Raw genomic sequence first — 16,386 nt, 5'->3', positions numbered from 1 at the left:
ATTTACGTCCGCTCTCTACAACAGGATTCTCACTAGGATAAAACTCAGGTTTTATGTATTGTGCAAATAACACAGTATTAACATCCCGTACACAGCCGTGGTCCATTTCAGAAACCCAAATGCATTTCTCTTTTGTAGTGTCCATGTGGTCAGGAGACGGTGGATTGCGCAATACAGAAGCTGCAAAGTTGTTGTCAATAAGACCGTGCGGGCGTAGTTAACACTGCTAGTGATAAACTCCAGCAGCATGACCAAGGGGAGTTCAGAAAGAAAGCAGAAGCTGTTACATGTCCGCAAAGGAAAAGCAGACGATGCTTGGTTGATTAGGATAAGAACCTTGCTAATACAATTCAGTGTTCAGCTCTAAAGTCTGCCTGGTTACTGCTACAGATAGATCATACACAGAGACAGATATAGCTGATAGCAGGGTGGGAGAGGTGTGGTAGCCATTGAGATTTTTGATGTCATTGCTGATTTTTACTTGCTCTGAATTCGCTAGGTCTCTAGTTTGCATTTGAACTGAAGTTGCATTGGAACCGAAGAGGGAGGGAAAGGTGGGAGTGACGCAGAGGGCACTAAGGGAATGCAGAGATTTAGAAAGAGGGGGACAAGCAGGTGGGGCTGTGATTGGAGATGACGTGGAGACAGAGTAAGAACATTACCTGCACGGTCATTGATCCATCAAAGAGTCAAACGATTGATTTAAATTACGAGAGCAGGATTGTTCCAGTCCTGTACATCAATACCGAATCTATCAGGGTGTGCTGTTTTTTTATTTTAGTTTAAGATTAAAACTCCTTTAGTTTTATTACAAATTAGTTATATGAATTACTTTCAGTTTCGGGATTTGTTCCGTCTTGATCCTATTCTGTCATACTGAAGCCTGGGGAATAGACAGATCTGCTCCCTATACTATGGACGTGTGAAGTCACTTGCCTTTAGATGAATTCTTCTCAAGCGCTGTGGCAGCGAATCCCCGGTTCAGATCCCAAGTCGGGCAATCGAGTTATTTACTGGCGTCAGTCTTAAGGCTCATACAAGGCACAGTGTACTCATTTAGGAAGGTACAGTATGGGATCAAGTACCAGACCAGGAGAAGTGGACTGAAAACAAACGCAAGGTTCATTGATAGATTTCCATTTCGAAGGTGATAATGTGACAATAATAACCGAGTTTCTTTTCTTTTCTTCTTATTCTGGATCTCAAGCGGATACGTCAACGTCTCTGTGGCGCAATCGGTTAGCGCGTTCGGCTGTTAACCGAAAGGTTGGTGGTTCGAGCCCACCCAGGGACGATGCATTCCTGTTTGCTCCTTTGTTTCTTTTCCATATTGGAAGAAAAAGAATCCCCCAATTTAAAAATAAGTGTCACAGACGCACGCAGCACTGAACTTAATGAAGATTAATAGAAATTAACGAGTACTATAATTAATACTTTTCCAAATATTCCACATAGGTGATTAATATTCGTCATTTCATAACGTTATTACTGTCCTTGAAGAAACCCACAGAAGGCAAAACGTTCGTTATTTTTTCCTACATATTTATGTGCTAGCCGAAATGAATGCATAGAAGGTAACATTCGGTACCTGCAGTGTAGAGGGGATGAAAGGCGCCAGATGTATAGTTAACGGAACGAGCTTTTTAAAAGCAACGTTTGTAATCGATGTATGATAATTAGTCGTGATATATTTCAAATTTTCCACTCCGATGTAAAAAAGTCACTTTTTGCAGACATGTATTTCAATAATGAGATACAGAAGCAGAGCACAGGGTAGACCTTCAGTAGACAAAGAACAGAAACAAAATACATAAAACATGATATCACATTTCCAACACTAATGGTGTACTCTTGCCACCCACTTCGAACTGCCAAACACAGAAAAGACCGTCTCCTACCCTCTCATTCCCTCCCCCCATATAAAAGACCTAAAGAATGTTACACATCAGGCAAAAAGGGGAAATTGCAAAAATGTCTTGAAGAATGACACATTAAAATAGACGACGCACTGAATTACTATCCGCGGGTAAAAAAACACTCAAGATGGCGCTAGTGGGCGGACAGGAACTCCGCTCGACTAAACCGGAGGGAGGCTGGCGTGAGGACGCCTACAGGAGGAGAGGCGTGTATCTCCGGTTGACGGTTGTTGTCATGAGATCGTAGAGAAGGTTTTGGGCGACATATGATTGTGGGTGTCGAGTTTACAAATTCGGCAAAGAGCTGCAGTTTGCGAGCTTTAAATAAAGTTATGAAATCTAGTGAGCAAGGGACTTGAGACATTACCTACTCGCTTAGAATATAACGCCTTACCACAAACACATCCAGTTTTTCTTATTTAGTGATGTTTTTCACCATCACTTAAACCAGGCACGGACGTCTGTACGTAATTTCACTCTCAGTAGCTCAAGATAAGGACGTAACACTGGTTGATTTGGCAGACATCTGTGGATAGACAATGTTGGGTCTGTGTTCCCAATGGGTCAATGGTCTGTTTGATTCGACACGGGAGCCTTTTTACTGACATTACTGGGAGGTGGAACTACCAACACAGCAGCGTGATTCTTTTCAGCATTTCTCAGGTCCAGACTCTTGCATACAAACCAGAAAAAAAAAGTACGTTAGAGTTTTCAGGCCTGGTAACTTAGGCGTGAGCACAGGCAGTCCTATACAGTCAATAAGATTGACCAACATGTTTCTGTGCTTTGAAATATTGAAAACGAGGACAGTTACACCATGAGAGGAATCACTTTGCTTTCTCTAGACCATTGGGTAGTCAGTAACTTGTCCAAGGACCTTGTTCTTGAAGGAAGCCTGGGGTATCAGCTTCAGCAAGACCACTGGGCCTGTAGTCCGTTGTTCACACAACCTTGAGGTTAAAGAAATGCCTCCCGTTCTCAGTTTTAAATGTGCTTCCATGCAGTTTCCACTTGTGACCTTGGGTTTGTGTTTCACTGTTCATTCGGAACAAGTCTGCTGGGTTGATTTTGTCAGCACTTTTGCCAGTGTTGCGTACTTGTATCAGGTCCCCCTGGAATCCCTGTAAGGCCTAAAAAAGTTTGGTTTCATCAGCCTACCAATGTAGGACATTGCCTTAAGCACTAATGTGTATTTGGTTGCTTCATTCTGGACTTATTCCAGAGCAGCAGTATGCTTTTTTTATGTAGAATATGTAAATTATGTTTTTCAAAGAACTCCATGAACCTAGTTAGGGAAGATGTACCTTTTCTGTGTTTCACATTTTTCATCTTACAGAGCTTGAAATGGATTTAACTTGTGGGCATTCAGGACTTTGCCAGATTCGCTGAAATAGCAAAAAGAAAGTGTGAGAATAAACATTTCTTATTTTAGACTGCAAGAGTATGTTTTTCTCTGCTGAAGCCTATCACTGGAGTATCTCACATAATACCTATTAGAATTCCAGAGAGACAGAAGAATCGTTTATCATGATCACTTGCATAACCAACCTGATTTCCTTTACTGAGCTAGCCTCATTGTTTGATCAACTGGGTAAATGTACTGATTTGCTGCTGGTCCACAGATCTTCAAATTTATTGTTATCTAATATTATTTGCACGTTTTAAGCAGTCATCTCAGGGGAGATGAACGAAAGGTAGACGTGTTTGTCAGAGTAATCATTTGAGAAAGTAGTTGAGATCTCGTGTTGCATGTTAAGCGACTTTTAAGGTAATGTGCCACACTGGCAGTGGAGTCTGAGAACGCTGATCTAGCCATACGGCACAGTGCTGGTCTGTACCCATGTGGTACTGCACAGTGAAGCCTAGGGTGTCTCTCAGAAGTACTGGTCCTGGCCCTGGCTAAATAATCAGCAGCTGTACTGAGGCCAAATTCACATTCTGTGTTGGACTGACTGGAGCATTTAGGCCCTGGCTAAATGATCAGCAGCTGTACTGAGGCCAAATTCACATTCTGTGTTGGACTGACTGGAGCGCTTTAGACAGAATAATAATAATAACAACATCACTTTATTAACCCTATACAATTACTTGCATTAGGAATTTGTCTTTTCACATACCCCAGCTTGCTCTCCATAAGACACACAGACAGAGAGAGAGAGCCTGGGGTCAGAGCACAGGGTCAGCCATTGTATAGCGCCCCTGGAGCAGTTGGGGTTAAAAGCCTTGCTCAGGGGCCCAACAGCATAGGATTCCTCTACCAGCTAGGGGATTTGAACCAGCAACCTTCCAGCTACAGGTGCAGATCCTTAGCCACAGAGCCACCACTCCACCCAATGACAGACATGCAGAATAAGTTTTGTCCACATCCACTCTGAGGGGTCCTGCGTCCTCTCCTGCCAGGGGAACGTGAGGGTGACCCTTTCTCTGGGCTTGCCACCTCTCTTGACTCTTTCAAATTCAAAGAGCTTTATTAGAATGGGTGATGCATCAAAGTGTCACCAAAGCAATACCTTACTCTTCCATTCTTTGGATCTCCTCCTCCCTCTGACACCGTCCCCTTGTCCCTCTCCACGTCTCTCTGCTTTTCTCTCCTCTTCTGTCCCTGCGTTTGATTTTCTCTCCAGAAGACCTCTATGCTGCAAGGTAGCTGGGCTCCCTCTTGGAGAGCGAGAGATGGAGACAGGTAGAGAAAGTCATGAAAGGTCAGTAATAGATCTGTGTCGCCCTGGTCAGGAGAGCTCTGTGCTGATTGAATTACTGAAGGAGGGCAGCTTTTTCCTGGCAGCTCAGATGTATTAGAGAAACACAGTGGCATTTCTTTCCATGTGCCCGGTTTTCATTGCTAATTCATTATGTGTGTGGCTGCATGAGTTCTGTGAGTTCATCCTGCTGCCTGTTGCATAGTGTGGTGCACAGAGAACCTAGCATGCTGAAGTGAGCAGGAGACAGGAGCCTGTTGTGAGTGGTCGATTTCCTTCCAGGTTGGTGATTTCTGGATGAGGATTCGGATGACCCTGGCAGAGGTGATTGCATTTGTAATGGAAGAGCAATTGAACTTAGCCTGTCATTTCAGGATTTACAATATGGGTTTGCTGTGCTAACACACAGTAATCTTTTTCTCAGTGAAAACTCTCACACGCTCATACCTCCCCCCCCCCACCCAATGTGTGGAAGCTGCGAGTCGTGGTGATTGGCGTTATGGCAGCAGGGTGTCTGCTGGCACACACCAGGACACCTTCACACTCCCCAGTGATGTATGACTTAAAGGAGCATGTTAGCGGCATCTGGATCTATGAGGATCATGCCAGCATCTAGAACAATGGGCTTGCCAGTGCACAGTAGCTTTTATAGACACTTTAACAGTGCAGTAACACTGGACTGACCAGAGAGAAAACTCATCTGTACACAGGTATACTGATAGGATGCAGACTTCACATGCTATCTGCATGCATCTGGGCATGGGTACAATAATAGAATTCATTCGCCTGTGCACAGGTGTTTTTGGTTGACTTACGGTATCTACACTTTGAGCCTCTATGCCACTGTACCACACATAAATGTACACTGAAAGAAAATGCCATGTATATCAAATAAAAGGAAAAAGACAGGTTAAAGCCCATCTGCAACAGCCTGACAATTATAGTCTGAGTGTCGTTTGTGTGTGTCCCTCTATGATCGCCCTCTCTCTGTCTGTAAGACCAACCTGCGAAGGAAGTGATGATGTTCTCTCACTTCCCCTTTGACCAACCTGCCCTTCGCTACATAGAGAGGTACATAGAGAGGTGCTGCAGTGTTAGAGAGTGAGCTACTGCAATACTCCACACATTGGGGTACACTGACCCTGCATGACCCTGATACTGTTACTCCAGCCAGCGCACAAGTGCTAACAAGATGGAAGAGCTTGTCTGTCACAGTTATGGAACAGGTTTTTTTATTCCAGGGTAAAGATTACAGAGTAAATTTGTCATACTTTGCACTGCTGAAGCAACAGACAGTTCTGTGTAACGAAACAGTTCTTTCCAGACCCTATGCGGACGACACAATCCAGGGTGGAGTGAGGAAACACTAGGGAAAAGTCAGGCAGGAATCGGGAATGAATACGGGGGGGGGGGGGCGTGTCCAAACTGCGCAGGTGTCCAGGAGGTCATCCAAACAGGGAATCCAAAAACAAGCATAAATCCATGGCCAGGCGATCCATCCAGGAGATTAAAATCGGGAACCGGGTCTGGACCGGTGGGGGGAACAGGAACAGAAAGTTAAAAACATAACGGAGCCAGGCGATTACAGGTCCCGGGCTCGCACGATATGGGAATCAGTGCAGAGCCCCGAACTGAGAGGGTGTCTGGCTTTTAAGGGGGACAGGAAGGAGGCTGGAACAAGGGGCAGGTGCACAAAATCAGGTCCGAAGTGAAAGAGCCCTTAAGGAGGAGGGACTACAATCATGACATTCTGGCTGGTGCAATGTATAAAGGACACTGGTTTTCTTGGTTTTCAACAATGAACTGTGCGCCAGCGAGGGTCAAGGGCTTGAATCTAAGACACATCTGAAACAACCTGGTCTCAGTTTCATTTTATGACAGGGGGTTCACGTGTACATTTTAAACCATATCATGTGGCCTTGCTTTGTTCTGAAACGTCTAAGCCTTTTTTTCACTCTTCCTCACAAAGACGTCTGGTTTAATTTTAGACCGACTGGGGAGGGCAGTGGGAGGGGGGGGGGCGTAGGTCTAAAAATAGCCGGTGGAGTGGTGTGCGGAATCTATTACATGTGCAGAAGCAGTGGAGTTTGATGGGCTTATCAGCACACAGACACCTTGCCCAGAGCTGACCTTGGGGAGGTCGGGGCGGTGATGGCCCACACTGCCCACTCTAAAATCTCCAGCCCTGCTAGGCCTTTCCAGGACTCCAACAGAGGCTGCTTGAGCATGATTTCCCCATCATTCCGGCTGAATTTAAGATTCTTTTTCACTGCTCACATTTCAACAGTTTTTGAAACTTAGGTCCCGGACTTCCACTGAACTCACTCTGCAGTCTTGGGACCAATCAGGCTCACAGGTGCGAGACAGGCAGGGTGCCTGACATCGGTCTAGAGAATCACCCTCAGACCTTGGTGCAACTGGAATGCCTTTTGTTTGCTGGACAGGCAGAGAATGACATGATTGCATATAATGGTATACACTGGTACACACTGAATGACACAGACTGACTGAACTAGAGTAGCACACTGAATGACACTGACTGACACACTCCCCGACACACTGACTGGCAGATCTACTGACTGACACACTCCCAGACACACTGACTGACAGAACTACTGACTGACACACTCACTGACACGCTGACTGGCAGAACTACTGACTGACACACTCCCTGACACAAATCCACAGCTCATTCACTCTGGTTCACACCCCTGCCTCTGAGATCTGCTGCCCCCTCCTGGTCCATCTGTGACACTGCCCCCGGCTCCGTCTCCGTCTCCTCTCATCTTCTGTCAAACCCCAGCTTTGCGATTTTGAGCCATTGTTTTAAGTTCATTTTTTAAAAGGCAAATTTAGGAATTATAAAGTCTGCCCTAAACCTTTTTCATTTAAAATCGACCTTTCCTATTCTCTATTAATAACTGAAGTTTGGCTTTTGCAGTTAAGAGCTAGCCTCACTGATCTGGCTACATTACCCTCTCATCTTGTACAATTTGGCCTGCGTCACAAACCTGGTGAAGAAATTGCTCACTTCCAGCCCCGATTTTTAAGCAGTTAACATATGTAATTATTACGATTTATCGAAAAAAAAATTAAAAAAATTTCGCGTCCCTGGGTGGGCTCGAACCACCAACCTTTCGGTTAACAGCCGAACGCGCTAACCGATTGCGCCACAGAGACCGCCGTGCCCGGAATGATAGAAATTACCCTTTTAAGGTGTTTAAATTAGATTTCAATTTACAGATTTAATTTAATTAGATTTCCATTTCGATCTTTACACATACGGGGATGTTATCACTGTAAGAAAGTTAAGAAATTTTAAAACAAGCATTCAAATGTTTGACCTCTGGCTCCACACCGAAGAGAACAATAAAATCGATACCGAAAACTACAAGTTAGAATTTAGCTGGTTTGATAGAGGCTGTCTCTCTCAAAAGCATAACTGTACAATCAGAGTCTTTCACCGATCTGTCGGCTCTCTCTGTCTCAATGCCAGAGTGAATCACGTCTCTCGCTGCTGTATGGGCACAGAGTTCAGCGCTGGTGCCATACGGCGGCGCCGTGGCTTAGTTGGTTAAAGCGCCTGTCTAGTAAACAGGAGATCCTGGGTTCGAATCCCAGCGGTGCCTTTTGTGTCGCGTGTTCTTGATTTTACTAGCTAGGTTGTTGAATTATATTTCTTATTATCCTCGCCATCGTGTCCTCAATGACGAGGGTGTTTAAATCGGCTGATATAACACGGCTGTTTGTCTGATATTATCTTGGAGCTAATTTGAATAAAGAGTGTTTTAAGCCTTACATTTTGCCTCGGTCAGGAGTTTTGGATGGGGTGGTAAGTGGCCTTTTTTGGGAAATGCATATGCTGTAGTTCGGACGAAACAACGAATGTAGACATTTCTCGAGGCTTATCGAACATGGAATTAGAGGAGTTTCGCGCACAATGTTCTTTGATTCGGACGCCGAGTAGCCGCACTAATCGGAACCAACACTACAATGTCCTCGCAAAACAACAGTTGTTCAGCGGTGTAATGAACAGTATTTCAAGTGAACGAACATGGCGCAAATGAGACCAACTCAAAGCACGAAAAACGAGGCGATGACAATGAGATAGTGATATTTAGCGTCACGGGGAGAGCGAAACCTATTTGCCTTACATTTGTAGTGCTATTTTGCTGTTCGTCTTTTGGATTATTTGGTAAACTACAATAGATAATAAGGAAGCCTGGGTATATCGTGTGGTAGCGTGGCCGAGCGGTCTAAGGCGCTGGATTAAGGCTCCAGTCTCTTCGGAGGCGTGGGTTCGAATCCCACCGCTGCCAGGATATTCTTTTTTAACCTTGTAATGATAAATCATATTTTCTAAATCTAAGAATGCCTCTTGGTTTCTAAAATTAATCCATTGTTTAACCTCTGTGATTCTGTATTGCTGCTACTCAGACTTCCAGGACGTCATGCGACGGCTGGATCTCATTAGCACACGAAAAGCGCGTTTGTTTCTGCGCCGTTCGTACGCAGTGTCTCCAAGTTTGGTCTCTATTACGACCCGTAGGGAGAGGGAAGTGTATCTTTCTAGTAGGTAGTTGGAGTTTTTCTGAGCAGTAGCGCTTGACGCTTTAAAGGTGAGTTGTTATTTTTGTCGTTTCAGCTCAGGAGTCGAGTTTGTTGTTGACTTTACACAAACACTGCAAAAAACAAACAAGAAAACAGCCGTGGTAAACCACCTAGCAAAGCAAAAGAGACTGCCAGTTGTCTTTACCGGCTGCAGTATTACCTAATTAGATGTGCTCGACTGCCGCATGAACGTTATATATCTTACCAGAAACGCATTTAATTAAAAAACTCAGAAAGGAGGAAAAAGGCGGGAATAAATAAGCGCATAGGCAGAAATACAGTCGGGAAAAAAAAGCTGTATTGAGGTTTGATATTCTTACACAAATGCGTAAGATACCCTTATACGTTATCATGTTATATACAGTATATTGCTCATGGAGACGAGAAGTCCATTTCTTCACGATTTATCTTTGATTTACGTCGTGTAATTGTGATCGTGAAAGGGATTCTGGGAGCCATTTTAGGATATTGTGTGGAAACCGAGCAATTTGTCTCTTAAATCGTCCCGCTTCTTTATTCCACTTTTTTTTCCAGGAATTCCTTGGTATTTGGTTTCGCAAGTCTGCAAAAAGGTTATTATATACACTAAATGCATGTATAAACTGAATTCGCTCACTTTGTCTGGATAATAAAAGCGTTGGCACTACTTTTGAATGTGAATGGTGCCAGTAAAGGATTATTATAAAAGAAAGGAGATTTGACAACAGAGCTGCAGGACTTTCTATCCCTTTCCCTTGCAGAGCCAGAACAGATATGACATCACCATCAGGTTTTGAAAAAGCTGGTCTCTGAACACGGGATTTTGAAGTCGCTCTGTGATTGAAATACCACAATAACCAGAAACTAAACATAATCACAGCCACAATCAATACCTGCTTTTAATGTTTGCACACCTCGTTTTTCTTTTCTGTCTGTTTATGTAAAAAAATTGCGGGAAAAGCAACCTAGCTTTGTTGTTGAAGTCGATAGACTGGATTCATTAAGGAAACAGCAGGCACGGATACTCAGATCAGTTACCTGCTAACTGCCAGTAGGCTGAATGTGTTGATAGTCCTCCTGTTGTTTTTGTCCTCGGTGTTGTTATTAATACAATTACATCCAGTGCTCATATGTCACTGTTCTGTGCCAGAAGACATCAGAGCAGGATGATCTGATGTCGCTGACTTGTTAGGGAGTATTTAATCTGGAGATTCAGTACAAAAGAGGGCTGTAAATTACTGTTTATCACATAACAGACAGCGTATAAACAGTTGCAGCTGAAGGCATATTATTTAACAATACTGTTTAGTTTTTGTTTAAATTTTGTAAAACGGAGAGTGTGATGACAATTGATTTACAATATTCTGTAAAACTGTTATGCTTAAGCAGGGAGCTGCGTCAGCATGCTTAGGCTGCAAAGGAACAAGTAAAGGTTTTTTCCAGGCCGAAAAGAGAGACACGTTTTGGCTGTGGAGCCTTCTTCGGGTCTCTTTTCTTTCAAGCGAAATAAACCTTTACGTGATCCTTTGCCACTATAAGGTTTCTTTCACTAGTTGATCGTATTCAGCCTCAGAGCGAAATAGCAGAAATTCTAGTACCTTTATTCGCATACCTGAACACATTCATTGGCTGTGGTAGGGTTTTCCTCTCTCTCCTGCACCGGCACGGTTTGCCAGATGGAGCTGTCAGTCAGAGGGTGGGATAATAATAATAATAATAATTGCTTACACTTATATAGCGCTTTTCTGGACACTCCACTCAAAGCGCTTTACAGGTAATGGGGACTCCCCTCCACCACCACCAATGTGCAGCCCCACCTGGAGGATGCGACGGCAGCCATAGTGCGCCAGAACGCTCACCACACACCAGCTCTCAGTGAGGAGGAGAGCAGAGTGATGTAGCCAATTCATAGAGGGGGATAATTAGGAGGCCATGATTGGTAAGGGCCAATGGGAAATGTGGCCAGGACGCCGGGGTTACACCCCTCCTCTTTTCGAGAGATCCTTGGCGCTTCTTGATGCTCTCTCTGTTCTCCGCCCTCCTCAGGGGAGCCATGAAGCCGCCATCCCGCCGCCGCGCTGCCCCCGTGCGCTACAGCACCAGCGAGGAACACAAGGCGCCGCCGCCGCGGGTGACCTGGGCGGCGTGGAGCATGCCAGAGCGGCGCCGCCTGCTGGCCGCGCTGAGGCAGCAGAGCCGCTGCCCGGAGATCGACCTCCCGGCTCTGCAGTCCAGGGTGCCCGGCCGCAGCGCGCAGGAGGTACGGCCAGGGCGGGTCAGGGCTGACAGAAACGCCCAAGACGAAGAAGAACGGATCTGTGTTTTGGGTGATCGCTTTGGAAGGGTGGGCGTGGGTTTTGGTGGAATCAGGCCTTCGGCTCAAACCGGATGCTTTCCCAGACGGGGGAGCTCGGTGGATTCAGACTGTGGAACTGTCTCCACCTACTCGGACCTCTGAGAAGAAGTCCTGTTTGTTTTATGTTTTTTGACTCTTTTGTTCAGTCAGTAGACAAAGGAACACTTTGGATGGTTCACTGATTTGCAGCTATATGACTTCATAATTATATTGATTGTTATTGTATCATAATAACAATAATAATAATTCCCTTATACTTATAGAGCGCTTTTCTGGACACTCCCCTCAAAGCACTTTACATGAAATGGGGGTCCCCTCCACCACCACCAGTCTGCAGCCCCACCAGGGTGATGCGACAGCAGCCATAGTGCACCAGTACGCTCACCACACACCAGCTCTCAGTGGGGAGGAGAGCAGAGTGAAGAAACCAGTTCAGAGATGGGGATTAGTAAGAGGCCATGATTGGTAAAGGCCAATGGGAAACTCTTTTCGAGAACCACCCTGGGATTTTTAATGACCACAGAGAGTCAGGACCTCGGATTTACCTTTCATTCGAAGGGCTGCGTCTGTTTTACAGTATAGTGTCCCCGTCACTATACAGGGGCATTAGGACCCACACAGACCGCAGGGTGAGCGCCCCTTGCCGGCCCCACTAACACCTCTTATAGCAGCAACCTTATCTTTCCCAGGAGGTCTCCCATCCAGGTACGGGCCAGGCTCAACCCTGCTGAGCTCCACTGGGCTGCCAGCTGCCAGCTGTGAGCTGTGAGCTGCAGGGTGATATGGCTGCTGTCTTTTAAACGATCTTGACTGCTTGTTAATACTGTAGAGGAAGCCAAAAAATCGTCTCATGCGCAAGGGTGTAAGGAAGGTGGCAAACGGGCAAAGTCATTTGGAATTACACAGCAGTGGATAAGAGTGTCTTGCACCCCTCCTCCCCACACAGATCCTGGACTTCCTGCAGTTCCTGAAGGGCCGTGTGAACACGCAGGTGACGCAGACGCTGACCCAGCAGCGGCAGGAGCAGCAGAAGAACAAGGTGCCCGTGGAGCTGTGGGCGGACCTGGCGCAGGACATGGCCGGGCAGCTGGAGGCGCCCATCACGGCCGCTTTCTCGCAGGTGCGCCGGCGCCGACCCTGACCCTCTGCGTCTCGCTAAGGGCTGTGTCCCACGCCCCCCCTGTGGTAGCTTGCAATAAGCACACGTTAATGAACTTCAACACGCTTTACTGTCATTTAACGAACAGCTCGCAGCAGCTCCTCAAGCGGCAGCACAGTCTGTTTGCTTACACTCACTTCACTAGCACAGAAAGCGGACAACCAACAGATCCGGTTCCGAGGTCAAAGAGCCTTTGACCTTTGGGTTACGATAACCTTCAACAACTATAATGTGTATGTATACTTCAGTCTGTATTCATTTCTGTCCATATAAATACAATTGTGACAGGTTTTGTTTCTCATTTTTGCAGGCAATTACACATATGTAGGGTGACCATATAGCTCTGTGGTCACTGAGACAGATACAATATAACCCAAAGCAGCATGAATGTGGGTGGCTCGGATTTGTATATTAAACTGTGAAGTGTACAGATTACTGAGTCAATTATTGTGAAAGTATTCTGGTATTGCTGTTCCTGCCTATACCAGTGTGCCTTAGTGCTGGCAAACTGTTGTGCACCATGTTGTGTAATGAGGTATACAATAGTAACATACAACAACAGAAGCACACGTGTGCAGTATGGTCAGTTCCTCCCTTGTCATGTGGACTTGAAGAAACTGTGTAATTTCCTCGGTAACGTGTCTCTAACAGTCCTGTCTGAAAATGTCTGTGTTGTAGATGTTGGTGATTGCTGCCACAGAGCCTAGTAGTCTCTTCCATTCTTATCCTCCTCGATCTGTGCAACAAGTGGACCGAATCATCCAGGTACCCAAACGCCTACGGCACCAAGGCCCGTTCAAAGAGTTCCAGAACGTTGGGTCCTCCACCAGTCGGAATCCCAGTGTGCCAATTCGTCTGTCCGTTTCTGCTAATCGGAGCCCAGGAACCCCATCCTGCAGCAGTCAGAAGCCGACGCCCCCATTGTCTTCTCCAGTGAGAGCCAATCAGACCCAAGGACATCAAACGTCAGCCAACAGCAGCCCAGCTGCAAGCACATCGACCCCTCCAAGTCTGCCAACACCTTCCCCTGGCCCACAGTCCTCTAGTCTAATCTCCGCCAGGCCTGGCTGCCTGCTGGCCTCCTCCACCTCTGTTTCCAGCCGGAAAGAGGCCCCTGCCCCCACGCCACTGATCCCGTCCAGTGCTGACCAGTCCACCGTGCGCCACCCCACACAGACTCAAGGGTCTGGACTGCCGCTGTACGTGAATTTTGAAAAGCTGTACCGCTACTTCAACCCTTTGTCCCATAAAAAGAAGGAGCCCAAGCTCACCGCTCTGGGTGAGTGCTGGCAGATGCTGTTTCTTCCATTCAGAACCTCCTTTGGGATACAACCTTTGCATCTCCACACCTATTTTGGGAACCTGTCTCCATTTTCTGATTAGTTTTTGGATAGTCTTTAACAACTAAATGCTCAGTTTGTATCTCATTTGGTGACTAGATCCTCTGATTAAATTGCTTTTCTGTTGAGTTTCCAGAGTTCTGTAAGTGAATGTGATATCAACCAAAATGGTGCTTTTTGCCAGAGCAGATTGAGGCCTGTTGGCCAGGCATTATTGGGTAGAATTGTAAAATTCTGTCACTTTTACTCTTAACCCTCGTTCTTTCTGTATTTTCCTCCACCTCTCCTTTCTCTGCAATTTTTCTCCTTTTCTACCCCATTGTCACCCACCCCCTGCCCCCACCTCTTGCACTCTGCTTTCTTTCCTCTCCCCGTCTCAGAGAGCGCAGTAATGCTGGACCTCCTGCTGTCTCTTCCGGAGGAGCTCCCCCTGCTGGATGGCCGCGAGCTGCAGCACCACCTGCGCCAGGTCCACAGCCGGCTCAGCTCTCCTGCCGAGCCCCGCCCCCTCGCAAGTCGCAAGCGCAATTCATCCCCCGGGGCCAGCGAGGCTGCGGGGGCCGACTGCAAGCTGCCGGACGAGGTGGGAGAACCCAGCTCCGCCGACAGTCGGGCTGGGGACATTCCCTGTCCTGGGAGTAATGATTCTGGAGCTGGGATGGGTGCCAGGTTGACCAGTGGCATAGAAAACAGACCCACGGCCTCCAGTGGCATGGCAAACACTGATGGCTCTTCCGGCATGCCAGCCAACATGCCTGACAAGGAAAAGCCCGATGAAAGAGAGGTTATCAGGCTGTCCCTTATGAATGACAATAACAATGCAGACGCAATGGAATCGGTCACCAGTCAAAGAGGGGTTTGCTCAGCAGCCATAGTGTCCGCCAATCAAGAGAGAAGAACTGCAAGCTCATCCGGTCCAGAGGGAGGTACTTCATTACCCCTCAGTGAGCAGCCAGAACCAACGGCAATACCATCTGATGAAGATCCCTCCCACTTGCGTAGCTCAGATGGAGCCAGACCCCAGCCAGGTGCCAACAGAGCCAAGCCGGACTTTGCAAAAGCAGGGTTGTGCCCGTTGAACCCTTTCATGATCCCGCTGAAGCTTCTTGTGAGGTCAGAATCAAGACAGAGAGTCGGGTGAAGTCTTACATTATGTCATGGTGCAAGTCCACTAGGAGTGACTTTACTGTGTGAATAAGTTATATTTTAAGTCCTGCATGTTACATGTACCGGGGCAGTGTTAATTTGCCAGAAATTAAAATGCTCTTGATTCCCAGTTTAAGGTCAATGGTGTAAAATCAGGATTACACTGTTAATAGTGCGCCAGAAAGTGTTATGGTATAACTAGTAGTCCTTCTGTTCTTAATTGACTTTTTTGTATATCACTCAGTTCAGTTGTTCATCTGCAGTTTTATTTTTTTAAATAATAAAATGTAAAGTTTATCTCTTTGTGCTGCTAGAATGGTGTTTCTGAGATTGGGGTTCTGGATCCCTGGTGGTCTTTGGAGAGGTCTGGTCATGGTTATGCAATCTGTATTCGAGGTTTAAAATCTAGATCCAGTCATTCAGATCCAAGGTTGATTAAAAACTACAGAGAAGGAGCTGTACACACACACAGTGTGTTTCACAAAGCAACGTGCTGTGAGTGAACTGCCCTTCCCAAGAAGGGCACTATTAATCTAAAGTTTCTTTTAATTGTTCTATAAGCCTGTTGAAATTTGCAGTGGAACAGGTGACCACACATCATGATGCTAATTCATTTGAAGCTGTTGCTTAATTGTTGCCCCCACAGTAAAATGTCCCTATTTTTATAAACTCCAAATGTTAAAAAGGAGGAAGCCATAGACAGTCCTGGTCAACAGAGGGATTTATTGTTTTGTTGTTGCATTTAGTTCATAGCTTAGCCTTTTTAGCATGTCATCCTATGCTCACCTGGTTAGAACATCTATGTTCTTACCTGCACTCACTAGCTAAATATTAGGAGCCCCCAGTGAATAATGTGTTCATTCCTCTGCAAGCAGCTAGAACAGCGTTTGGGTTTTGAGATCTCTGCAGTCTGATCCCAGTCTTCCAGCAGGATCACCTTCGTTTGCAGTTGTCATGAGGGGCGGTGGTTCATGAGAGAGTGACCTGCACGTTCCACTGATTTCCCAAAGGATTGGGAATGGTTCTGTTTGTAGAAGATGGGGAAAGTCCTGTGTCCTGCTATTGAAGCCAGCTCTCAGAGTTCTGCCACTGAGGGGGTTTGCCTGTTGGACTGGGAGAGGGGGTTCATTGCTCTGAACAGAAGCATACAGCACACCCTCTCCATACACGCACACACCTG

General features: G+C 46.2%; 1 protein-coding gene and 4 non-coding genes across 5 annotated transcripts; 4 read left to right on the top strand and 1 right to left on the bottom strand.

Moving 5' to 3' along the window:
- The first annotated feature begins 1,220 nt into the window (after positions 1–1,220).
- trnan-guu (transfer RNA asparagine (anticodon GUU)) lies at positions 1,221–1,294 on the top strand. Its single transcript has one exon. It is a non-coding gene; the product is annotated as a tRNA-Asn (tRNA).
- Positions 1,295–7,721: 6,427 nt separating this feature from the next.
- trnan-guu (transfer RNA asparagine (anticodon GUU)) lies at positions 7,722–7,795 on the bottom strand. The gene has a single exon. It is a non-coding gene; the product is annotated as a tRNA-Asn (tRNA).
- Positions 7,796–8,170: 375 nt separating this feature from the next.
- On the top strand, positions 8,171–8,244 carry trnat-agu (transfer RNA threonine (anticodon AGU)). Its single transcript has one exon. It is a non-coding gene; the product is annotated as a tRNA-Thr (tRNA).
- Positions 8,245–8,852: 608 nt separating this feature from the next.
- On the top strand, positions 8,853–8,934 carry trnal-aag (transfer RNA leucine (anticodon AAG)). Its single transcript has one exon. It is a non-coding gene; the product is annotated as a tRNA-Leu (tRNA).
- A 230-nt stretch (positions 8,935–9,164) lies between these two features.
- Positions 9,165–15,503, top strand: snapc2 (small nuclear RNA activating complex, polypeptide 2). The gene is made up of 5 exons (XM_015340620.2): positions 9,165–9,234; positions 11,252–11,465; positions 12,508–12,681; positions 13,399–13,999; positions 14,441–15,503. Exons 2-5 carry the CDS (start codon positions 11,259–11,261, stop codon positions 15,199–15,201), a joined length of 1,743 nt encoding a protein of 580 aa, XP_015196106.2. The 5' UTR covers positions 9,165–9,234; positions 11,252–11,258; the 3' UTR covers positions 15,202–15,503.
- Positions 15,504–16,386: the final 883 nt, after the last annotated feature.

The sequence above is a fragment of the Lepisosteus oculatus genome, chromosome 3 (genome assembly GCF_040954835.1).
Source record: "Lepisosteus oculatus isolate fLepOcu1 chromosome 3, fLepOcu1.hap2, whole genome shotgun sequence".
Taxonomy (NCBI): domain Eukaryota; kingdom Metazoa; phylum Chordata; class Actinopteri; order Semionotiformes; family Lepisosteidae; genus Lepisosteus; species Lepisosteus oculatus.
The sequence above is the reverse complement of the archived record's forward strand: the minus strand, read 5'-3'. Positions and strand labels throughout refer to the sequence as shown.